The sequence below is a fragment of the Neolamprologus brichardi genome, chromosome 12 (assembly GCF_056152115.1).
Source record: "Neolamprologus brichardi isolate AB-2024 chromosome 12, ASM5615211v1, whole genome shotgun sequence".
NCBI classification, from domain to species: Eukaryota; Metazoa; Chordata; class Actinopteri; order Cichliformes; family Cichlidae; genus Neolamprologus; species Neolamprologus brichardi.
Window position 1 is genome coordinate 16653762 of NC_142115.1, and position 25818 is coordinate 16679579.

The 25818-nt window shown below is 38.2% G+C and overlaps 1 protein-coding gene across 5 annotated transcripts in view; it reads left to right on the plus strand.

The window, feature by feature from the left end:
* Positions 1-25818, plus strand: part of mctp1a (multiple C2 domains, transmembrane 1a) — a 128668-nt gene that overhangs the window by 38722 nt on the left and 64128 nt on the right. For all 5 annotated transcript variants that reach the window (XM_006784080.3, XM_006784081.3, XM_006784082.3 and 2 more), the window contains exons 2-5: positions 6899-7019; positions 23699-23841; positions 24002-24081; positions 25286-25397. In XM_006784080.3, the coding sequence (XP_006784143.2) occupies positions 6899-7019; positions 23699-23841; positions 24002-24081; positions 25286-25397 (456 nt within the window). The remainder of the gene's footprint in view (positions 1-6898; positions 7020-23698; positions 23842-24001; positions 24082-25285; positions 25398-25818) is intronic.

The window sequence follows — 25818 nt, forward strand, 5'->3', positions numbered from 1 at the left end:
AGAGTGATTATTGTCTGTGCTTTGCTTAGCCTGCCCCAAGAGACCCAGAACACAACCTGCTTCACCAAAATACATGTTTGAGTCTATTTGCATATTTGCTCAATAAATAGGTGACGGGGTTAACAGATGAGGTCCGACAGGAGTTTCTGTAGGCTGTGATGTTCACAGACAACAATCTGTGGTGAGAGTAGGGAGCAGGTGGAACAGAGTCTGCAGAGGTGGAGGTATGCTGTCAAGGAAAAAACAGAATAAAACTCAGTAGAAGCAAAACACCACACATGCTTGTGAATGACAGTGAGATAGGTGGAAAGGTGAAGATGCAAAAAAGTAGAGGTAGTGAAGGTGGATAATTTAAAAAACCTGGGGTCAACCTAACAACAGACAGAGCACTATAAAAGTAAATAAGAGACTGCAGGCAGGGAGGAGAGGATGGAGGTGAGTGTCAGAGGTGATTTGTGACAGAAGGATAGCAGGAGGAATGAAAGGGAAGCTTTACAAGCCTTTAGCGAGACGGTGGCTTTGACAGAAAGAAAAAAAGACAGAAAGATTGGAGGCAGAGCTGGAGGTGGTAGAGTTGAAGATGTTAAGAGTTTTGTTGGGAGTGACCAGGAGGGACAAGATTAGAAATGAATACATCAGGTTAGCTCAGGTTGAACAGTTTGGGGACGAAGTTAGAGAAGCAAGGCTGAAATGGTTTGGACATGTGCAGAGGAGGGATAGTGGATATGCCGGACAAATGGAGTGAGATGAGGGTAGATGATCCGGTGTTGTGACTCCTAAAGGAAAAATCCGAAAAAGAAGTACTTCTGTAGCACAGCAGCCATTCTGACTTCTCCTTGCTTACATTTTAAATAAGCCTCTATACATAAGGACACAAATAAAATAAATCTTTTGCTGTTTTTGCTATCTTTTGTGAGGTGCATAATGAGAAAAAACATAAAAATAAATAAATGCCCCGCAACAGCTTAAGTTAAGTTTAGAGATGGCTGGTTGGATGATCATTTCTCTGTTGTCAAAAAGAAGTGAGTGTGCAGACAGGACTTGATGAAATAAAAAGGATAGACATATGGAAATATTTCAATGGACAGAAAGAAGTGGCACCTCTGCTAAGAGAAGAAGAACTGCCATAAACTTTCTTGTTAATGGCCAAAGCAAGATTAGGTTATTCTTATGCAGGAGTGGCTGCAGAGCCTGGAAATTACCTGTCATCACAGTGAGAAATGAGCACATGGCTCCACACACTGCCCACGGCTAAACACAGGCTTCCTCCTCCGTAAAGACACCGCTGTCATGACATACAACCCAGGATAAAAAAATTATGACTCTGGTTGATATCCCACATGGGGAGTTTTCTAAGCAGCTGTGTTGCTTTACCAGTCTGCCCTTTAAATGCGAAGCCGGAACTCTTATAAATCTTTCCCGATGGGACATGTTTCTCTTATTTCACACGGCAGCCGAGATTAAATTGCAGGGCACCGCTTCAAGATTCAAACAACAGCACAGCGATGTCATATATAAAACAGTGTTCGGTGAAATGTCACTCTCTACCATCAGTGTCAGTAAACAGCAACTATTTTAAGCCATGGCTGGGGTGCTAATGAAAGGGAACAAGAGGAGCAAAGTTCACTTGATACTTTCTGATTACTGGCATACATAGCAGGTGCGTAGTACTTAATGTGTCAGGTATTATGAAAATTTGGTGGGAAGGAGTTATTATAGCAACAACTCCTACACGTCCCACCTGTTGGGCTAGCCTTTCCCATGGGAAATTACCGTGACTCTCCTACCGTGTCACTCGTGACTAAGATACATGAGCTTCTAGCAGCAGAGGGACTGATAATAATGACACATAATTATCATAGTTTTGTCATACATGTTTAAACCTATGGCATGCGAGTTGGCTTTTTGAAGCTGGCAGTTTCATTCAGAGCCTGGGAAGTATCTGGGGGGATTTTATGAGACCAGGTTTTCCTTATGCAGAAATATAACATAATATAAATATATACACATTTACTAGAAGAATGCTTGACACCGAGGAGGACATGGATGAGCACTTTCTTTGTAAAAAAGAAGATTCCAGACAGGAGATGGTCATATGACCCTTTCAGGCCTGCGCTAAATAGTTTGAGCTCACCAGATAGAAGGGTACGCTCCAAAATATCTATCACAAGGAGTGCATGTGTCAGGGAACTGAAGGTTATGTGTCACTGTAAACAACCAGTTGATTTTTTCTATTAATGGTTGCCACGTTGCCATCTGAGCTTTTAGCTTATTTTCTTTTTATAAGTCTGAGACTGAAAACAGAGATTCTGGAGCAACATGTTGACCTAAAAAAAAAGAGTTTCCGCTTTAGAACAAATTCTAAAGATAAAAATTTGTGTTCATTTCCAATTATCTGTTCAAAAGTGTCATTGATTTTAAACTGCCTACTTTAAGTTCTGTTATATAGACTTTGTACTCCTGTGCCTTTTACTCTGATCATGCTGCTGCCTTATATATGTGTACCAGTGGGAGTTTTGATGCACTGTAACTTAAAGTGGGGAAGAGTCAATAGAAAGTGAGGGCGTTTGACTAAGTGGTTTGTGTGGCTTTATAGCATGTCTCAGAGCTCAGCTGAAGCTCTGTGCTATCCTCTAGGACTGTAAACAACACATACACACTATTTGCACTGTGTGTATCTGGTGGTTGCTGGTGTACAGTAAACTCCAGCTGTCTAAATCTAGGTGTCTCTGGTGCATTCTGTATCATCAGCTCTCCTCTATTTTGTAGCTGTGAAGAAACTGGGAACAGAAATACATGTGCAGTACATGGCATCAATATTTGTAAAACTTTAGTTGTGTTACCTGCATTGTTTTTGATTCTGGAACGTACTTATCCATGCCATCCACACACAAACAAAGACACACACAAGATGAATTCATGTACAGTATAGAAGCTACTTTCGGCTGCTCCCTGTTCACAGCATGTAGCTGGCAGTTTTACGTCTGATGCCCTTCATGATGAAACCGTTTGTGTGCCAAGCAATTCTTGTACAGTAGGCACCATCTAAATGGGAATAAATCAAATATTGTAGCAAAGAAATTGCAAGTTCAAGACACCCTCTCCTAAACCTACTGTCTTTTGTCTTTTGCTCTGAAATGAAAGGGCTGGTCCTCTGCGGCTAGAGAGAAACAGGAAAATAGGCCATCGGTATTCTTTGGTTCTCTCTCAGCTTCAAGGAGTCATTAAACATGGAGAAGCTGGAGTGCGATGGACCTTGGCGGTCTTTCCTTTTTCTTCTCTCCGCTCCTCATGGCTGTTTCAGTCTTTGTGAATATACATTGTTTCTCAACCGAAGTGCTTGTTTAGAGGTAAGGGCCTGAGTTCTGCTGGATTCAGGGGACAGACAGAAAATAGATTCTCTCTGCTGAGTCTGTCCCAGTGGATGGAGCGTGATCACTAAACAAAACAGTTGCTTCCAAACTGGCTTTGTGAGCCATACCTCCTCTTAATGTTTTAATTTAAAACCACAGAGTGTCATGTTTAGTGGCAGTCCTCAAACACAGACTTCTGAACAACCTTAATTAGAGCATAAACAGAAAAGCTAGTGCTCCACATGGGGGAAATATTTAGGAGGGAAATAGTAAAACTCAATAAGGTGCTGAGAAAAACTGAAAGCTTAAATACACACATGAGGTAATTAGGGAGAGAGGACACAGCTGGAGGTCAAAACTGCAGGATTATGACACAGAGTCAAAAGAATAAAGTCCTGTCACAATTATTAGCTCATTAGTTCATCATTACTTGTAATATTCTACAATATGCTGCAGTGATGTGCTTTTCCCTGTCAGAATTACTTTTCTACATCATTAAATTTTTGTTAGATCCCTAACATTATTGTTATAGCTGCAAAGTTAAAAGAAGCTGCACGGGATAAGTGGTGTAAATAGCAAAAATGTTCTTTTAGCAGTAGTATTAATGTTCTGTCAGATAGAGAAGTCACTACATAATATCTTACCAGTACTTCAAAGCATGGCTTAGCTCTGGTCGATACTCTGTGTTAAGATTTTGTTCAAACATCATTAATGTCTCCTACTATTTTACAAAAGACAGCAAATCTCGTAATGCTAGTTTACTTTCTTCATTTATTACTTAAGAGGTATTTTTAGTTTTAAACTATTTTCGAAACAGCTAATCGTGAGCTTGTACATGCAACAAAAAGTGATCGTCATCATGTATCTGTTTGTTTTCGTCCTTTTTAATGTGCATTGTAACTTGGTAGCACCTTTGTGTGTTGGTTTGGTCTGGTTATTTTGTTCTTGACTGTTACTCCATTTACTGTACTGTTGCTCACTCAAGCAGGCAGTGCTATCAGCAAATCATTTGAACCCTGTGTTCTGTAGTTGTGTGTGTATGTGTGTGTGTTTGTATGATTTCATATACAAAGAAGAAAACAACATGTGAAATGGCATTTTCTCTGGGCACAGCATGACCGAGGATTTCCACTGTTTTCTTAATCGTTGTGTGTTGACTCTGTGTGCCTCTGTGTGTCTCTTTGTCACTGTTTGTTAGTCACGTTTAAAGATAAAGGGCTTAATGTTACGTTGTTCGACCCCTACATCTTTTGTGCAACCCTGTTGGCTATATCCATGCACACATGCGGTTCAATTTCAGTGACTTACATGAACCGTTGACCCCAGTGCAGCTTAAACTCCTGTCAGTCTGTATTCACTGAGCTGGTACAACTGTTACAAAACAAACGATTTATTTTGTTCGGCTTATTTAAGGTTCCTGTTTTCTCCAAAGCACTGTCTGTATTTCTCTTTTTCTCAGTTTTTTATTTTATTAAATTTTATTTTTTGCTTTTTTGACAGCAGATTTTTATCTCAAAGTGTTACACAGGACCCAGATTCTCTGTCAGTTACTGTGGCTTTGACTTCCTTATGAAGACTGTGCTATATTTGAGTAATTATTGGAGAATTATTGCTGTTAATGTTAAACTGGTAATAATATTGACCATTGATTCATGTGTTCAGTTATTGTTTGGAACACAAAGATCTATTTGTATTTTTGGAATATGTTGTTACTTCTTAAAGTGGAAAGAAAATACTAGAAAATATAACTAACTATGACAGAAGCTGCCAGAGAGAAGATAGAAATTCAGGAAACAAAGTCTCAGGATGCAAAAAAAAAGAACTTCTAAAAATAAAACACCCTGCACAAAGCTGGCAGGAGAATACAGAAAGTCATGGTGGGAAAAATGGAGCTAACTCAACTGAAACAAACAAGAGAAAGCAGGACAAACAAAAGGAGGTCGATCCCACAAAGATGGGAAAGACCTGACTATATAATGTGTGCATATATATATATATATATATATATATATATATATATATATATATATATATATATATGTAGGGATTTTGTTCTACATCGATATGATAGCATCACACTGTTGATGCAGATTTGTCAGCTGCACATAAATATTGCACACCCATCCACAACACATCCCAAAAGTGCAGTATTGGATTGAGATCTGATGACTGGAGAGGCTGTTTGAGTACAGAGAACACGTTGTCATGTCCAGGAAACTAGCTTGAGATGATCTGAGCTGCTGGAAGCAGCCACCATAAGATGCGTACATAAAGAAACGTATATTATCCCCCCACACCACTGCACCATCAGCAGCAGCCAGAACCACTGATGCAAGGATAGATCCATGCTTTCATGTTGTTTACTCCAAATTCTGACTCGGTGAATGTAGAAGCAGAAATCAAAATTCATCAGACAAGTATTTCCAGTATTTTATTTTCCAATTTTGTTGATCTGGTGTGAGTTGTAGTCTCAGCTTTCTGTTCTTAGCTGACAGGAGTAGCACCTATGCTGTAGCCTGCTTCAGAGTTTGATGTGTCGGGGGTTCAGAGATGCTATTCTGCAAGCGTTGGTTGATTGAGTTATTGTTGCTTTCCAATTAGCACAAAGCAGTCTGGCCATTGTCCTCTGACCTCTGCCATAAACAAAGCATTGTCATCCAGTGAAATGCCGCTCACTGGGTATTTTCTCTTTTTTTGGACCATTCTCTGTGAACCGTAGACACGGTTGTGCGGGTAAAACTGAGTGGATCAGCAGTTTCTGAAATGCATAGACCAACCTGTCTGTCATCAGCAAGCATGTCATGTTCAAAATCACTTAAAATTACCTTTACAGTATTCCACCTTCTGATGCTCAGTTTGAACCTCAGCATGTGATCTTTACCATGTCTACATTTGATTGCCTAATTGGATTAGTTCACAAGCAGCTAAAGAGGTGCTCTGGTAATGAAGCTACCAGTGAGTGTATAGTGCTGTAATATAGTCAGATTACTGTGTAAATATAAGTGAGGACAGCACCATTATGCCACTTTAAGAAAATTGGTGTTGTTGAAATAAAAGTTGATAAGATTATAATTGGTTAGGGAAGGAGAGCTTGTGTGTGACATTGTTGATACAGAACAAGCTCAAGAGTGTATTTTCCCCTTTTTTTCCCATTTGCATGTCTCATTCTCTCATTCTCCCAGTGGCCCACTAGCATTTTTCTGTCTTTATTTTTAGCTTCATCCCAGAGTATGATAGCTGGTGCAATGTGACAGAAGATCTATTCAGAAATCTCTTTATTTGTTATTTATTGAGAAACATTTTTGCAGCTATTTCTTGGGTCCAATCTTATATGTGCAAGCAGATTGTGATGTTGACTAGAATTAAGCTGGACTAAAAATACCTTGCGATTATTTCTGTTTTTGTTTTTTCTGGCTTTTTTTATTCCTAATTGCAATGGGTGTCTTATTTATTTTGTCACTTCTTATTTTCTCTGTGTCTTGTGTGTGTGTGTCTGAAGCATATTACTGAAGCAAACTAACCTGGTCACTGTCTTATCTTCACAGGGCATCAATATTGTGGGGCCCAGTAATGTAGAGCCCCCGCCTCAGCCTCCTCCTCCAGCCATGTACCAGCTGGATATTGTCCTAAAGAAAGGGAAAGGCCTGGCCATCCGAGATCGAACAGGTAGGAGAAATTCCTCGGGAATATTCAGGTTTATGTAGAGTTACAGTGGGAAATGCTTTATCTGGTTTCTGTTTGCCCCATCAATTAAAAGTTACCCTGTGCAGCGATTAGCACAGACAGTATAGCATCTAGAACGCCTCGTTTGAAATCCTACTGTTTCAGGCTAAAAGAAAATCTGTGACTTTCTGGATTCTTTTATTCAAAAAGGTCAAAACCAAAATGAATGATGTTACAATTATTGCCGGTGTGTCTAAAAGTATTTAGACACACATTAGAGTAAACTTAGATACTCCCAGTAGCAGATACAATGTTAGACAACCAAATAAGATAAGTAGTCCTGGATGAAAGTGAAGCAACTGTACTATGTGACTGCTTTTATTAGTCCATGGAGGTGCTTGTACATGAACAATAGTGTCCATATATTTTCTGATAAAGAAACATGTACACCACTATAAAACTGTTATTTATGTGTTCAGGACTTCAGTAGCTCTATGTTAGAGAGAAACATGCTGAATCAGGCTTTGGCCCAAGAAACAGCCTCAGTGGTATGGTGAGGTTTTAAGTAAATGAATAAATTGTTGGCTTTAGTACTTTAATAGGAGTAAGAAAAATATGGAAAATCATCTGAATTACTTTGTTTTCTTTAGGCTTATTGGCTATTTTACACACTCAAATCAATTCTTTTTTTATCTCCCTTTTATTTACTCACTGATCTCCATGTATTCTTTTTTAAATCACACATCACAATCCATTTTCCATATGTGATGTCAGATTGATTTAGTAGAAACGATTTGGCGCATTCCTCATGCATGTGAGCATGAAAAAAATTCAGCTCTGGGTTAAACTAGGCCATTGTCACATTTGGAGCCTAGACGAGTGATTCTAATGTGATTCTTCTGGTTTCTTTTGTGTAATAAGATGAAATCGTACCATAAGCGCTTCCCTTGGCTACTGAGTGTGAGCAAGACCTGCAGTGTAAAGACTACACACTGCTGTATTGTAAGCAATGACTATAAAGAATGTAAACTAGAAACCCTAAGTAAGAATTGATTTAGTTTTACACCAGAGTAAAAGATACTAACTCATCTTAAACGACTCAGATAAACAAACATTTGCCTGCTTCTCTGGAGCTGGAGTATGTGATTTAATGTATGGTGGATATGCTCAACTTTAACACATCATAAACTCTCACAGACTCTCACAGTGGATTGCATGGTGAAGGATGCTGAAGTCTCATTAGTGGCTGTAGCAGTCACCATGACAACAGATCAGAATGAGCTGTCTTTGTCTCTCCTATGCATTTTGCCTGACTACCTGTCCACCCAGATAATGAGCACTGAGGTGCTGAGTTCACCTGTCCTGTTTTAGCCCATCAAGACAGCTCATTAGAGACACAGAGAGAGACAGGTAGAGAAAGAAAGAGAGAGAAAGGAATATAACATAGGAGTGGAATGAATGGAATATTAGCAAAACACAACAATAAGTGCTGTTTTGTCTCACAGTGCTTAGCCAGGGCGTCTTCCTCCTAATATTTACAGTGGCACATCTTAACTCTTGGCCTGTATTACCGGGATGTTTACTTTTCCCCCCTTTAAAAAAGCAGGAAATAGGTAAACTGAAGAATACAGAAAATGATTTTCCATTTGCACATCTTTCTAGGTTCCCTTCTCATTCATGTGTCCTGAAGTAGAGCAGGATTATCAAATAAAGGGAGTTTACTGCCAGAAGCAATTTAATTCTGCTACTTATTGATTCACTAAAAGCTCTGGCATGAATTATAAATGTTACAAATAGTCTGCAGTTTGTCAGCAAAAAAAACAACAAAAACCAAAAGAAATTTGTTTTAAAAACTTTTAATTGTGCATAGCAGAACTGAAAGTGAAAACAATAAAATTAAAATAATAATATTAATAATAATAATATTAAAATAAAATTAGACTACAAGTCTGAAGTATTTTGGAGTGCTAGACTTTGTTAATTTAAGATGCAGATTGTTAACAATGCAGAGCTTCACACGACCATAACAGGAGGATACTGGTAAAAGAAAAGGTGAAATGTTTTGTTTGTCACCTTAGTGCTGATCCATGCATCAAAGTGATGGATGTGCTCAGACAAGGTTGACTCGGAAGACAGAAAAGAGAGTGAGGACAGGGGTTCAGTGCCGTGTTCTCCTTTATCCCCTTTGCGCTTTAAAGAAACCGGCTCGATAGATTTCTAAAGATGTGCTGCCTTAACAAAATTTCCCTCCTTTGAGGAAATGAAAGCAAGGAAAATACAAACAATATACACTGGTTTGAAAAACTGTTTGCCCCCCCTTCTGATTTCCTAGTGTTTTGCATATTTGTCACACTTACATGTTTCAGATCCTCACACTAGTGTTAATGTTAGACAAAGATAGCCAGAGTAAATACAAAATGCAGTTTTTAAATGATGATTCTATTATTAAGAGAGAAAAGTCATCCAAACCTATTTGGTCCTGTGCCCCTCTTGTTAAATCGTGAATTAACTGTCACTAGGTTCAGTTTCACTAAACACACTCAGGCCTGATTACCAGCTGATCTGTTAGAACCTGTCTGACAAACTGAAGCTAAAAGATCTCAAAAATCACCACATCATTGGAACGATCTAAAGAAACACCTGAGAAACAAAGACACTGACATCTATCAGTCTGGAAAGGGTTACAAAGCAATATCTAAGGCTTTGGGGCTCCAGTGAACCACAGTGAGAGCCATTATACACAAATGGATCAAACTTGGAACAGTGATGAAGCTTCCCAGGAATGACCGGTTGACCAAAATTACTCCAAGAGCACATCGACAACTTATCCAGGAGGTCAAAAAAGAACCCAGAACAACATTAAGCTTCACATGTCTCACTTAAAGTCAGAGTTCATGATTCAACAATAAGAAAGAGACTGGGCAACAATGGCAGCCATGAATTCCAAGATGAAAACCACTGCTGACAAAAAAGAACATAAAGGCTCTTCTCACATTTACCAAAAAACATTTGATTATCCCAAACCTTTTGTAAGGTTTGAGTCCCGTTACATCTGGCATAAAATTAAAACAGCATTTCACATAACACATCCTACTAACAGTAAAATATGATGGTGTGATGGTCTGAGGCTGTTTTGCTGCCTCAGGATCAGGAAGACTTGCTGTGGTAAATTGAACCATGAATTCTGTTATCTACCAAAACATCCTGAAGGAGAATGTCCACCACCTGTTCATTCCCTGTGGTGGGCTTTTTTCAGAGCTGCCATTTTGACACAAAATAGTCAGATGGATAGCAGGTAAACAGATTTGGTATTAGTTACATTAATCATCCCTCTGCACCAGAAATGAACAGAACCTTCATTCAATTTGTTAATAACACATGCGCTTGTCTACTAAGTTGGTTATTCAATTTTTACTCTTGTTAAAATGGCGATCATGAAATAGGTCTATGCATGTTTGTATAGTTTGCAAAACTTTCAATTGACTTTCAATTCAAATTTTAAACTTTAAATGCATCATTTTACATGTGTGAGTTCCTGTCTAAGTAGTACCTTCACCAACCAACCTTTCTGGCCTCCTATCACAATGAAATGTCTTATACAAATAATACTGAAAAAAAATGTTAAATGCCCTTTATAAAGAAGGCTACCATCTTTGTGTCACATATTAACAGAAAGCATCAAATTTCTGTCATCTGGTCAGTTTACCTTCAGTTTGGTGTAAGACAGCATCTGTAAGGGAATGTATCAAACTGAACCAAATACAGTCCTACTGATTAACATGTGTTTATAGATTGTCTCTGAAGGCTCTGTGTCATTCATTAAAGCACTAACATGAATGTGCAAATATATTAATATATGGGGGTAAACAATAAAGTATTAGCTTCTCTGCATTAGCCACCAAAACTAAATGTTCTCCAGGTTCATTCGCGTTCCTCATAAAACAGTTTGAGCTACTCATGCATTTCTGCTGAGCATGCACGTGCTTCCAATTGAATTCTGCAGAGGTTCACTGGTCAGGGCTTAGGTCAGACATTGCATTTGGGGCAGTGACAGTTTGTTGGCATGGACAGGAAATAATTGAAGAATTCTGATTCTGTGAGACTTATCACACACATATATATAAAATGTATAACCGTGTACGGCTTCAACGCGTTAGCGCGGTTAGCTCATATATATATGTGCAAAGACATCCAGGATTCTTCCAGTATTAAAAAATAACTTGTCAGGTGTTAAACGAAAAAATATTTCAGTTTTCTTTTTTTTTTTTATAGTATCACAGTAAAATTCTCAACATTCTCTCATTTACATGTACAGAGTAAAATTATTTAATAAATTGTCACCAGGGGAGTGCTTTTTGCCTTCAGCTTTAAAAGTCCGATAGCATGTGTGGGCAAGCAGCGTGGACACACAGGTTGTGAAGTTGATAACTCGAGAATGAGAAGAAGTAGGAGTTTGAAATTGATACCGTAGGTGTATCTACTAAAAATCTTGGCCAAGTTTGAATCTGGTGACCTTGACTTCAAGATCAGAGGTGAGAGGTGAATGCAATAACTCGAGAACGAGGCGATGTAGGATTTTGAATCTGCTAGGATGCTCAGGGGCAACACTGGCAGCTGCCAGTATGTTTTTTTGTGCTTTTATAAACCAATATATGTGTATTAATGAAGAAGAAACAAAGCAGGCTGTTATGAAAGCTGAAGCTTCTACAATTATACACCTGCCTATTATGCTTAGTTTAACGGGTGACAATAACCTGACCATTATCATATTTCTGAAAAAAAATCTAGTTCTTAGAGTCCTAGCCTCATCTTAGCTGTCATATATGATAGCTCAGTGATGAGCTAAGTTGAAAACTGTCTGCCTCCAATTCCCTGTGTTTGACCCAAAGGTGAAGCCCATCAGAATCTAAGACATAACAGATATAACATCCTGCATTGCACTGCTTTAGATGTTCAAAATCTGAACCTTGACATGAGAAAATCTGGTCATGGAAGAGGCGACTGAAGTGCTATAGGACGATAAAGATGTAGTTGTTGCAGTTAAACATGTTTGGTTGAGTAGTTTTTGTGCAAACTCTGGTTAAGCTGTGCTTGATTTCTCTAGCTTTTCAAAGACACCATATGCTGCATATCTGAGTAGTAGTGGTTACTCCTGCACATTTCTCCTGTGCTGCACTTCCTCTTGACCTATCTTTCTCTTGCTTTTCAAGTACTGAAGGATAATTATGCGGTGCACATATTTAGCTGTATTGCACTGAAGTTATTTAGTATAGTTTCATTTGGATGCTGAAAATTAAGTGTTGCAATTAGAAAACATTCCTATCATCAGCATTCAGCTCTCAGAAATAACTGTGCAGTTTCACATTTGTATTGTAAATGTAGACAGTCTCTATCTGTTATAAACACATTCACGTTTGAGATGCCGGTCGGTAGATCTCCCACATAACATTGCAGTTTTTGGCTCTGAATATTTCAGCTGATGGCCACAAAAGCACAGGGGACTTTCAACCTTTATTGCCAGTTTTATGTCTATGAGTCATCCCTGATTTTAACTTGTGCACAGCCACAAAATGCCACATTTACAATTGTGGAATCAATATAGCTATATAAGAACAGGACTTGTGATTGTTGTTTTGAATGGTTGTTGTTTATAGCCAGCAAATCAAACAGAAAAACAGACTGAGTAAATCTAGGTGTATAACAGAAATACTGTAGCCTAACTGTGCTTCTCCATACAGGCCATTTACACTTATAGACACAATGTACATAAAGGCAGTATTTTTGGGTACATTTTGAAGTTATTATTTACATCTTTGTGTTTCCTTCTAGAAAAATACTTGTCTCTTGTTTAGAAGTATTACTTTCAACACCAGCTCTCTGTTTGTAGAAATGTTTAACATAATCCAGGATTTCTTCCTGCTGATTGATTTATAGATGAGTTTAGCTGAGCTCAGAGGGTTAATAATTTACTATTTCATGCAACTACAGTGTAACTGAATATGCACATGTTGTTTGTCCTTGTGTTTTTCGACATTTGGGAGGAGAGGAGCACAGGTGCTGCAAATATTTAATGCATCCTGTATTATTGCAAACTTGACTGTTAAGTACACTTCTACTGCAGAAACAGACAAACAGCTGAGCACAAGCACAATTGTAGGCCTAAACACTATTACAGGGTGATTAACAGTGTTGTCGCTCTCTCTTTGTAGATAGCTGCAGATGAATTCATCTTGAGGCAGCATGCACTGTGATTGTGGCTTAGGTATCAGTGTAAAGGTTTGCAGTGATTAATTTTCAGTTTGTAAAGTACAGTGACAGAGCTTGACACCACTGGCAACATGCTGTGTTTTGTTTTATTTTAAGTGTCCTTAATTACTTTCTCACCTCCCATGCTATTCTCCTACAAGCCGTGCACGCTTTTCTCTTTGTCTTTCTCTGCTCGTTCAGCTCAGCTGTATGAGTCGGATGCTCATGCTGCTATCTAACCTGTCACTTTGGGCTTTAGTGTTAGTGAAGGTTAATATTGGGTAAATTTCAGGCCATGGAAGTAAGCTTAAAGCTTACATCAGAAGAGGCGCAGAGTGTGTGATTGTGTGCAGTTGCAATGAAGCAGGTTCTCAACCAATATTTCACTATCTCGAGATGAAGTACCTTATGTGGAGTCTCACCCAGTGCAGCCTCTTTACCAGATTGCATTCTGCCTAATGGGAATCCCCAGAGCTGCAACCATCAGTCAGTCCTGACATTACACATAGACCAGGATACACACACACACACAGTCATATTTGCAGCCACACACAGCTTCTACAACCTAAACGTGAACCCGTTCTGGACGTGCAGCTTGAGCGTGACTGAGAGCTTTATGGGAAGTTTTACTGCATTTTTCTCTCCTCCTGTCTCAGATCTCATGACACACATCAGTGAGCCTCCTCCAGTGTGGTTCTTAATAACAGAGGTTTTGACAGGTAACCTATTGGCTAACTCCGAATAAATCTTCAAACACTGTATTAGTGAGGTTAATAAAGCTGGGCCTATCAAGGTTAGAACTTTGTACGGTCTCGTTTTCTGAGATTAATCACACTGACTTGCTAAATGCTACAAATTAGATGTTAGATTGACTTATTTCCAAAGGTAGTCTTTATATATATATATTTATTATAGTGTCAAAATTATTGTATTAATATGTATTGTAGTCACATACATTGTGATTTTGGCTTATGTTTACCTAATTTTGTTTTATTTGATAATTAAAAAATACTATTAGTCTCATTGACTGAATAACAGAGCAGGTGTTTTATTATGACATAATGCATTATTGATGGACTTCTAATGCTGTCAGCAGGTGTTTTGTCATTTATATTCATTCTGCTTTACTCACTGAAAATGTTAGCGCTATGGGCCAGGATCTACAAACCTGACATCAGATTGTTGGTAAATTTTTGCTCAGTGTATTTTCATACCTTTATTTTGGGAAAAGAAGTTGGCAGGTTTATTGTTGTATGTTTTTGGATTTTAGATTTTGTACTACACTAGTGTATAATCTGTAATATAACACATAGTTTGTATTGCCAGTGCATGGACTTTGGACTCCTTGTGGGGATTTGTGCCAAGCGTATCATGAAGGAGAGGGGGGTTTCCTGATGTTGGGAGGAGTTCTTGCTTTTAAGCAGTTTGAGCTTCAGCCGTATGAGTTTAAAACAGAAATTGGCCTTTTTTTTGGCAGCTTGTCCATCGATGTCAAGACAACGACCAAAACTTTTCTTTATGTGATCTCTCATTTATGCCCCCATTTCTTTCACGTGGGCTGATGCGAGCCACTTTACTCTGGTTTCACTCAGTGCTCTCTATGCCGTCTTCAGCTTGTTCATAATGCTGCCATCAAGCTCCTCACAGGCACCCAAAAAACAAGATCATATTACACCTGTTTCAGCTTCTCGCCATTGCTTGGTTGTGAGGTTTAGAATTGATTTATATTTGTCTGTAAAGACCTTCATAGTTTGGCTCCTTATATCACCAACCTTTTACACCCCTACACCATTTTCAGGTGCCTCAGCTCAGCTCATTAGATTTTTTTGGCTGTCCCACACTTTAGATTCACACTTAGAGGAAATCATATGTTCTCCATGCGTGCCCCCAAACTATGGAACAGCATTCCCATTACACTCTGATGTGCTCCCTCCTTTCTCTTCTTTTATTCATATTCATTGGCGTTTGAGTCTGTCTGATGTGTTCAGTGTGTTTCTGTGTTTTTGTCTGCCACATTTGTATATGTTTAGCACCTATCAGCAAATCCAGCCCTCTCGGAACTTTCCTTTCTTTAAAAATCGATTCCCTTGTTTACTTTTGTATCTATTTGGCCTGCTGTGCAGCCGACTCAACTTTTGTGACGTTAAAAGGAAATAAAAACAAGATTATACTGCTGAACATTTATTTCCACCTCCACCCTTCAGCCATCCCTCACAACGAAATTAAAACTCTTCTTATTGAGTGTGATACTTATTTTTAGAGCATACTATTACACTGTCCTATGCTGACACGTGATTAACTGCTCATATATTATCATTTAATAATTCAGACCCGTTTGTCTGCCCTGTACTGACACAGAAAGCTATTGATCATGAATGTATAATGAGCATCTAGTAATTGATGATGAAAATGAGGAAGAAGAATAACGAATTATTCTGCACAGCAGCGTAAATCAATGTGACAGACACCATTGTTGTCTTATTACACCTTTCACCCTGGAGTCAGAAACAAGCACCTTTCATTAGGTCATTAGAGAGCCTTCATTAAGATAGTGTCATGTGGAGCAGACTATACTAAGCAGATTATACCAGTACTGGAATTGCGTGGTCTGTGCCTTTTGTGGTTTAGGAAGTAAGAAAGAAAGATATGGACATGTCAGCTGGTTTATATTGAACTATCAAAGGCAGGTCAAGCGATATATCAGTGTTATAGTAGGCATGACATCACCATCTTAACACAATCTTTGGTTTCCAACATTAGTTTAAAACTGTTCTATTTTTTGCCCCTGCGTGAATAATAAACTACTTGTCCTTAAATGTGTGGCTGTGTCTAACAGAAACACACATCAGCATGGAAATGAGGTAGTCACAAAAAAGCAAGAAGTGAATATTGTAGTGGGGTTTGAATGGCCGCTTCACTGTGAGTGCATGAATGCCACAATCACAAACTTCATTTCCTTTGATGAGTTTTCTCCTAAGTCATTAGTGATTGTTAAGGGGTTTGATTGGAGCATTGTTTGGGATACTTGCATCCACTTGGATTGATTTTTAAATGGAAGCATTAGACTTTGATGAACCTTGTCTATATTTTCACTCTGTCCCTGTAATGACTGTGTGGCTGCCTCATTTAACTGGAGCTGGAACTCATAGTTTTTGAAAGTGTCTCAAATTCACAACGAGTACTGCAAAGTCAAATGCAAATGATGAGAAACAAGCTTTTTTTCACAAGGTTGGCAGTGTTCCCGTTCATCATTTTGGAAAATTATACATACAAGTTATTGTCTATAATATTTTCTCATAATACCAGAAACAATGAGCTGAAAAAACAGTGAGATGCTGTACGCTTCATGATTCTTGTCACATTAAGACTGCAGATCCTGTTTGCATTGTCCCAGGAGGAAAAGCTGGGCTTTTCCACATGATAACATGAGATGCTGCGTCATTTCTGTCGTGCTGCAAATTATTTTTTCATTTGCTGTGAGGAATGGGAATAGGATTTTTGATAATGTGAGTGTATGTCAAAGCTGTGCATTAATACCAAAAGCAAGAAATCAACTTGAAACTATTTTGGGGAGTTTTAGTGAAGACATTTATTCAAGAGACACAGAAGGGAGTGAAATAGAGAAGAAAAACACGGGAATGTTGCGGGAATGTTGTGCGATCTATGAAGGGGTAATAGACAGAGAGGAAACCGAAAAGGTCATAATGAGAGTGGTTGTCAACATTATACCAAATGTGGAAAATAGCTGCATCAACTGAGCTCAGTCTACTGTGTTTTAATACAAGCACCAGCTACTGCACATCAAAAGCGAACACTGGGACGTGTCGACTTGAGCGTAACTTTCAAGTATAATGTGCATGTTGCGCACATTGCTATAATTTAACATTTGGATCCGAACATGTATCGGTGGGAAGAAAACGTATTGAAAGGCTGATCCTATTAAAGGGAAAAATGTTATCTCATTATAGCCCTGATTGGGCTTCGGTGTTAGTTTTCAGCACAGCTGCTGTTTTTCGATCACTCTGTCTCCTCAAACCTGTGTGCTGCATCGTCTCCACTGTGTCAAAATAGTAATCCTTCAGATTTTTTTTAATTATTTCAGAAATCAGCAAAGTTGCAGGGATGAAAATCTGGTTAATGGAGCAGGTGGTGGTGAGTGAGTATTTAGTTGATGTGGCTCTCTGTGGTGTTTCTGGCACGCATCACATTTCAGGCCATTTGAGCTCATTGACCTCTCTCAAAACCTTCAGTTTACTTTACAATAGAGCCATACGCTGACAAATTCAACAGCTTTAATGGTGGAAAAAGAAAGGCCCTAAACTCCAACAAGCGTGGCGCTCCTCACCTGCAGTCGGGCTTTGAGCTGTGGGCTCTTCAACTGAAAACTGCTTAGACTGATACTTTCAACAGTGAGAAGCCACTCTTGATTTAATGTGCACTGTGAACATTCATGAGTACACAGTGGTGGAGTACACTTTAGTTTGTTTCAAGTACAGTCATAGATTTGCCCTCTAAACTTGCTCTGCAGTTAATACAGCACTCCAGATAGTGAAATAAAGCATTAAAGGCCCATTTAGTAAAGGCTGACATTATTCTCTTAAGGTACGCTCTTGAACTTTAATTGAAGAGTGTGAGTAATACTAATAATGTTTTCTTGTTTTGGAGTGTTTGTTAATCCTTTTTCAAATGACTGTTTAAAGTGAAATTGAAGATTTTGTTGGAGTGGGTGTTTTTATTTATTTATTTATTGGATAGTGAATAGCGTGCTCTTACTGCAGGCCCAGGTGTCCCACATGGCAGCCTGCCTTACTGGCAAAGAGACACAGAGAGCAGTGATTTTATGGCCAGTGCCCATTAGTTGTTCTGAACAGATAAATGTCTGGTGGATTATGTTCTCAGCTGTCTTTCAAGAAGACAGAGAGCTGCTATCAAAAAGAAGTGTATCATGGGCTTTTAGATGTGTTGATGTCCCACTCCCGGGGCAAATTTACCTGGTCTGTACTCCTCCGAGTCCTCTCTTAAATACATTTATTTCTACTCTCGGATACTGTTACACAGTTTTTGTGGTCGGTTTTAAAAGCATCATACAAAATTAATAGATTAACACTGCGAATGTGAAGTACGCATTAGCCGTTTGTGTTCTTGGTAATTTCTTGTCTCTCAGTCAGATCTCTTTGCTCACTTACCCACTGGTCTGTGGAGCCGAAGATTTGCTTTAGGAAGGAGGATTAGGAGGAAAACCAGATCTTTAATATCTCATTTTGGGGAAATCATGGATTTTCGATTACACCGGCGGCGCTCGAGAAAAGCCCTTGTTCCAAATACAGAGTTTAGTGCTTCCGACCTGTTCACTGAAATGAACTGAGACACACAAATATAGCAACAGTGCTGACACAAGCATCATGTTAGCAGGTGAAGCTTCATGTGAGTCAGCCAATGTTATCATTACTGAATCTGGTCCCAGAAGCCTCCTTTGCTGACTCTTCCACCCATTCCTTAATTCAATGAATTAAACATCCAAACCAGTTCAGTTAAAATATGTTACATACATATAAGAGGATTTTTTTATGTCATTGTTCAATCTTCACAAGTGTAGGCTATCTTAGCAGTATAACTATTAAAGCAAAAAGGCAAAACACACACTTCAGTAGCTGTTTTTTTCTTTCTTTCTTTTTAATGTCAAGCCAGTATCAACATTGCTCAGATAGCAAGATTTTCCTCGTTCCACTTGCCTAGTCAACCTGATTGTTTCCTGTCCAGGGAAGAGCTTTAGAAATCCCCTTGTGTAAAGCTGAAAGAGCAAATGTGACTCAATGTTGTGCCCAGAAAGCTGGGTTTTGGATTTCCTTATGGTGTATTTAAAGACTTCAGAATTTAAATTTGCTTGTGATCTTCTCAGTACCTCATATGTTTTGCTCAATATTTATTAGCATAAGTGCAACTTAATGGCAGAAAGACAGAGATACGTAATCACTTTCCCATGGCAGCACTTAAGTACCCAGAGCACCCATTTTTGTGACCTTTGCATGTTTTTCCTTATACCCAGTGTCCCTCCTGTAGCTTTCTGCTCATAATGTCAACAAATGTCCTGGCAAACCAATGTCACAGTGTGTGGATGCAGACTGTGTGGAGTGAGGAGGTGGACCCAAGTGCAGATACTCGAAAACTAAACTCAAACTTAACAGAAGGCGAGCCGTTTATTAAGGCTGGTAAAACATTACAAAACAAAAGTCAAAGGCGACACTAAACAATAACCTAAACTGGGAAGAACTAAGTCTAAACATAAACTCTGGAACGTGAACATAGAAAGGTGAAGACTTGGCATGGATTCATAGATCTGGAAACATGGCATGACATAGCAGGATAGCAGACGATTGGACGAGGAATGAATGAAAACACACAGACTAAAGGCACACAGGAGGTGACCGGGGAAGTGGAAACACATGGGAAAACAGCTGATTAGAATGAGCATAATGACACTACAGGGTAAGTGAAAGTAAACACAGTGAACATGGGACACCAGACCTCTTCAAAATTAAACGGGAAACATAACGGGGCACAGACATGACAAGAGCTTGATAACATAGGACACACATACGTGAAACACGCAGACTCAACATGACAAACCGACAAGGGAGACTTAAACACAGGGGGAGATGACACAAATGGATCTAAGAAACACAAGGCAAAATAGAATGAGCTTATATAACCTAATAAACTTAAACATAAACCATAAACATCAAAATATATAAAAACTCAAAACGCTGGGTCAGATGACCCAGGATCGTAACAACCAATCCATGACACCTCTTACAAAACCTGTAGCTTATTGATCTATCTACCCAACAGCCCACATTTGAGACATAAATCTCCTAATTTTTATGGGCTTTTCCCAAGTGTGCAGTCTTTTGAAAAATCAGATATGAATGTCATACATAATGGTCGGTTTCCAAGAGAGCATCTCTCTGCTCGCTCCTCTGTGCTGTACCCACTCTCACTCATATTCGGCCACCCACAGCAAAAGCCTTTTCTATTTCATACTTTTCAGCCTGCATGTGTTTATGGCCTCATAAAGCTGGCACTGTTGGATGCAGAAGGTCTGAATCAATGATGTGTGTCTGAGGAATATTGACCTGCTGGGATATAGAACGAGAGCGAGATAGAGAAAGAGCACTTTTAGAAAATAATGCCTTTATCTGCACACTGCGGTTTGGGACAATTTCAGATAGTTCATAAGTTATCAGCTCATATCAGTGACATAAGATGTTGCAGCGTTTTCTTGATTTTTTTCTTTTCGTTTCTCCGACGTGACTTGCTGTATATGTTTACCTCTCTTCTTCTTCTTATCCTGTCATTCGTGTCCTCCTGCCGCAGCTTCCTTGCAGTAACGTGTCAAGAGCAACGGTGTGTAAAAAGCTACATGTGTGTGTCTCTAGTAGCTCTGCAAGTGAGCTTGAGAGTGTGTGAGTGATTTTAAATGTGAAGAAATAGACACCTTTTCCCATCAGGCCAGTGTCTTTAGAGCAAAGCCTCCTAGCACTGAAAAAACACACCACTTAATATGTTGCATATGTTAAAATATTGAGTATATTATAAAATTATGCTGACGATAACCGTCAACATAATTACTCATGCTTCATTTTTATTATAGTGACAAAATAACCCAGTCGACAAGTCGTGTCATTACTGTTCTTTACTGCCTCTCATAAGCATCAGCAATGTCGTTATGTAGGAGTCAGATATTCGTTGGTATTGTCATGCTAATGATAGGGAAAGACTCTATCTTGAACTGATGAGACATGTGCAAACACTGAGCAGAGAAGCTTTTATCCACTAGTTCCCGTGCTGTCAGTCAGCAATTCAAGCTCTTTAAGAGAAAACAGAGCAAATTGTTGGATATAAAAGATATGCTCTGTGGCTGCTATTGATCTCTGTTGCTTGTCAATATTTAGCATATGTTAATGTACAACATATAGCCAACATTTTTCCTTTGACTTTGGAAAGTACCGTTAACGTGCAGTGCATCTGCACATCTCTGTTTGTAGATAAATCAGAATTGCTCGATATTACCATTCCCTCCCTTGGTGTTTTGGTCACAGTGGATGATAGCACAACAGTGATTCAAGTCACGTACTGTATAAACAGTCACATCATGGTACTGTTTCATTGGAAGATAATACACATCATAATTATTAATTATTATAGTTACCCAAGTCAAATAGATTTTGTTTAGATATAGCACAATATCACTAAATTTGCCTCTAGGCTTTTTTTTTTTTTTAACAATCTGTATAGAGTACATTACCCTTTACTCTCAGAACATCATGTTAGATAAGCACAGACTCCCCAGCAGACTCATTAACAGAGGGGAAATAAGAAAACCTTGGGTAGATATAGAAAATGCTTGAAAACAGATATGCAGTAAATGAAGACAAAAAAAAAGACATGGAACTTTTAAATGACAACAGATGATAACTTTGCAACAATAAAATTGTATTCGTCTTCAAAAACTTCTGGCATTGGGACACATTCAAAATGCACTGTAACTTTGTACATTTGTGGTAAGTTAGGCAGCTGGCAGACTAAAGCCACAAGTTAAGAGTCTTGGAGTTATTTTAAACCTTCTTTTTTCAAATCCAACATAATTTAGATTTCATTACCAAGATGTGCCTCTTTCACTGTGGGAAAATCTCCAAAGTGCAATCCTTAATGACTCTCCATGATTCAGAAAAACTTGTTCATACATTTAGTTACAGTAAACTGGATTATTTCTGTTCTCTTGGCTGGATTTTCTAAGAAAAGAAAAACATTAGCAGGCTCTAGCTAATTTAGAGGTCCCAAGGTTTACTAACACAAGTAACCAAGAGGAAGTCACTATAGTTTCTGCACTGGCCTCCAGTATTGTACAGAATCCACTTTAAAAAGCGCTTGTATATAAAGCCTTACACTGTCTTGGACCATCGAACATTTCTGACAGTCTTTCATGTTATGTTCCAGTTCACTCCCTGAGATCCTTCACTGCCAAACTGTTAGGCAGAGAGACAAAATAGTTGAGGATGCAGTTTTGTTTTTCGTTCCCCAAACTTTGAAACAGCCTCGATTCAGGAAACACATTTTACCAACAGTTTTAGGAAACTCCTAATAACAGACTTCCTTGCTCTTGCATTTAAACTTTGTTTTGACTTAACAGGAATAGAGTCAGCATTGGTGCTTTTCATTGTACCACTGTACTACTCACTGTCAGGTACAGCCACATTTAGAGTGGCTTTACAGAGTAGTTTTTCTTCCTTAAATACTTCTTTGAACAGGATTTTGTGTGTGTGTGTGTGTGTGTGTGTGTGTGTGTGTGTGTGTGTGTGTGTGTGTGTGTGTGTGTGTGTGTGTGTGTGTATTTTTTTTAATTTGTTTTTTTTTCCAGTGTTGTTGTGTATGTGAAGCCCTTAAACTATAATTGACTAATTGACTGAAGGGGAAGAGTTTACTGTCCTGAACAATATAGATGCTTGTTGAGGCATCGTAGAATCAGTGCAGCTCACATATATGTGGATACATACGAGAAGTTTAACAGCCAGTCATGAATAAATGTGCACATAACCTCTCAGAGTGCAGCTTGTGTTAAGTAATGGGATACAGCTGTAAAATAACATTTTATTGATTTGATCTAAAATTATTTCTGTATGGGTTAAAATTAGATTTATTTGCTTCCATGTAATGTAAGCAAGTTGTCTCTTTGATAAGACAAGATAAGATAAGATAAGCTAAGATAAGATAACCTTTATTAGTCCCACACGTGGGAAATTTGTTAGGCTAGTTCGTTGATCCAATTAAAGTTAATTGTTTTTGCATTCATTGTAAGCATCGGTGCCTGTTTGCAGTTTGTAATCCACAGAATAACACTAATACGAACCAATGCCGTCACCTAGTGGTCATATAAAGCCACTGAAAACATTTCATATTTGTATCACATGACCGTAACTTTGAGTCACGTGGCCGATTCTCTCCGAGCCTGCTTCACAGTAGCATATCAAGCTTTTCATATGTTTGTATTTAAAATTGATCTGAGGGGGTTTAGCATAAATAATACAAAAATAAAAATAGTCTAAAATAATAAATAAAATAGTATGCTAAAAAATACAGTTTTCACGTTAAGAAATTGTGCAGAGGCAGTATTTATTTATTTTTATTTTGACAAAATCCTGTAAGTCCTGATTACTCTATTATCAGTGGACAGAAGCAAATATTTTTTCACAACAGAGTTGCTGCTCTTCAGTAAATTCCACAAAGAGAAGAAGGTAATGTCAGTTTGACCATAAAAATAATGGGAAAATGAAAAATGCCTTTGTCCAATCAATATTTAGATCGACAGCCTATGTCAGAATTGTATTTTAATCACATATGACTGTGTGTTTTTATGTGTTTGCTTTTCTTCTTCTTAGGGACCAGTGATCCATACGTGAAGTTTAAGATTGCAGGGAAGGAAGTGTTTAGAAGCAAGACCATCCATAAGAACCTCAACCCAGTGTGGGATGAGAGAGTTAGCCTTCTGGTGGAAACCCTGAGGGACCCACTGTATGTCAAGGTACAGCAGATAAGTGCTGAGGCAAAAATGTCACCTAGCTCTAAAATGTCTTTCTTTAAGTTAATGTTAAACCTTTCTGTAGAAGTTATAAAGGGTAAAAGGTCTTCATTTGTACCATCGCTGTACTTAAAGTAGCTGCTTTATATTTATCCCTTTGTAGGTCTTTGACTATGACTTTGGACTTCAGGATGATTTCATGGGCTCAGCATACCTCTATCTGGAGTCACTGGAACATCAGAGGTCTCTTTCTCTTATTTGACTTATAATATTTTATTACCTGCCTTTTTTTAATGCACTTTTACACCCTTGGTCTTTTTGATTCCCTATTAAGTAAGCAGTCTGATTGACTCTGTATCTATGGATTGCCTTCAAAGCCTGTACTAGCAAGTAGATATAGTCTTTGACTTCCCTCTAGTGGCAATCTTTGGTACTTCAGCTCATATTTTCATGAAGCTAAACGTTTGCCTGTGAAACCATAGACAGACATACACTGCAACAAATATCCCTGTTATTTAAAGTAATGTACAGACATATTTATTTTTACAGTTTGTTACTGTAAAATTAAATATAATATAGAACATAGAATATAGAACATGACCTTTATAATACAATGAGCTGACAGACTGGTATCATATGGTCATTTTCGTGTTTCTATTATAATCTATATTAAGAGTTTAATACAGTAAAATATATCAAGTAACTGACTTTATAAGTACTGTACATCTAAATCTAAGCTTACAAAAATGTAATTTTTAATGGAATAATGTAAGTTTGTAAAGTAGCTCAGATCATCAATATTTTTAATAATCTATTCACTCGCACTCGTGTTTTTACAGCAGTTTGTTACAGTATAAAGTATAGTATCTCAAGTGGAAATGATTATTTTGCATTATATAGTGTGAACATCTCAGGGAAAAGGCACATGAATATGATTTTGGTTACCTTGGCTTGTTTTATTTCTAGTCACATAGAGGCTGGGTGAATCTAAACTGGCAACAGCACACATTTACTCTTGCTATATGCAGGTGTTATTTCTGATAATAATGATGAGTCCAGTCTAATTGGTTGCCCTAGTAGGCAATCAGTGTGATGGGAAGTCAGCTTACGCAATATACTGTTTTTACAGAGGAGAATATGACCTCATGTAAGAGGTCATAGAGCAAGTATAACTCAGCGCTTTTACACCTATGACAAGTTAAGACACCTGCCTTAAAAACTATATACAGACCTTGAAAGTATATTAGTAAAAGGTTAAATTAGCTCGATAACTTGTTTTTGTTTATGTTGCATGACTGTGTTGATGTTAACATAAAATTCACTAATAACGTCACAGAGTGAATTTTTTTAATCAGATTTCCACAAAGCATTTTACTGCTTGTACACTATATATGTAAGTACTTACAGGAAACAACATGTGAATATGGCTTATTGTTTATCTCCAAAGGGCACTGGACGTGACACTGGACCTGAAGGACCCACAGTACCCTGAACATAACCTGGGCAGCCTGGAACTATCCGTTACTCTGACACCAAAGGAGGGAGACGTGAGGGATGCTGTAAGAAATCTGGAAATCTATAATAACTCTGATTATTCATTCATCTCTGTCTTTTCATGCATACACCACAAATCCTCCTTTTTGGGGGAATCACTCCTTTATTTTAAAATAAAGAGTATCACATCCCTACATTAGATCAACATGGATGAATCATATTCCTAATCCTTCACTTTAGCATCACTTTTCTGAAAGACACTAGAAAGGTCAATCGTTTTAGGACATAAATGAAGTTCAGCACCCATGTTACATGTAAACGCTGTGTTCAAGCTGTGCTAAAGAACAATGTGCTGGTTTCGTTCAGCCTCACTTAGTAGAAACTCAACTCAGCAAATACATATGCATAAACTAAAGTGTAATGAATATGTTGTGTGGAAAAGTTGCATGTTCAAAGAGCACTGGATCTTCTTTCCTAATTATGTTG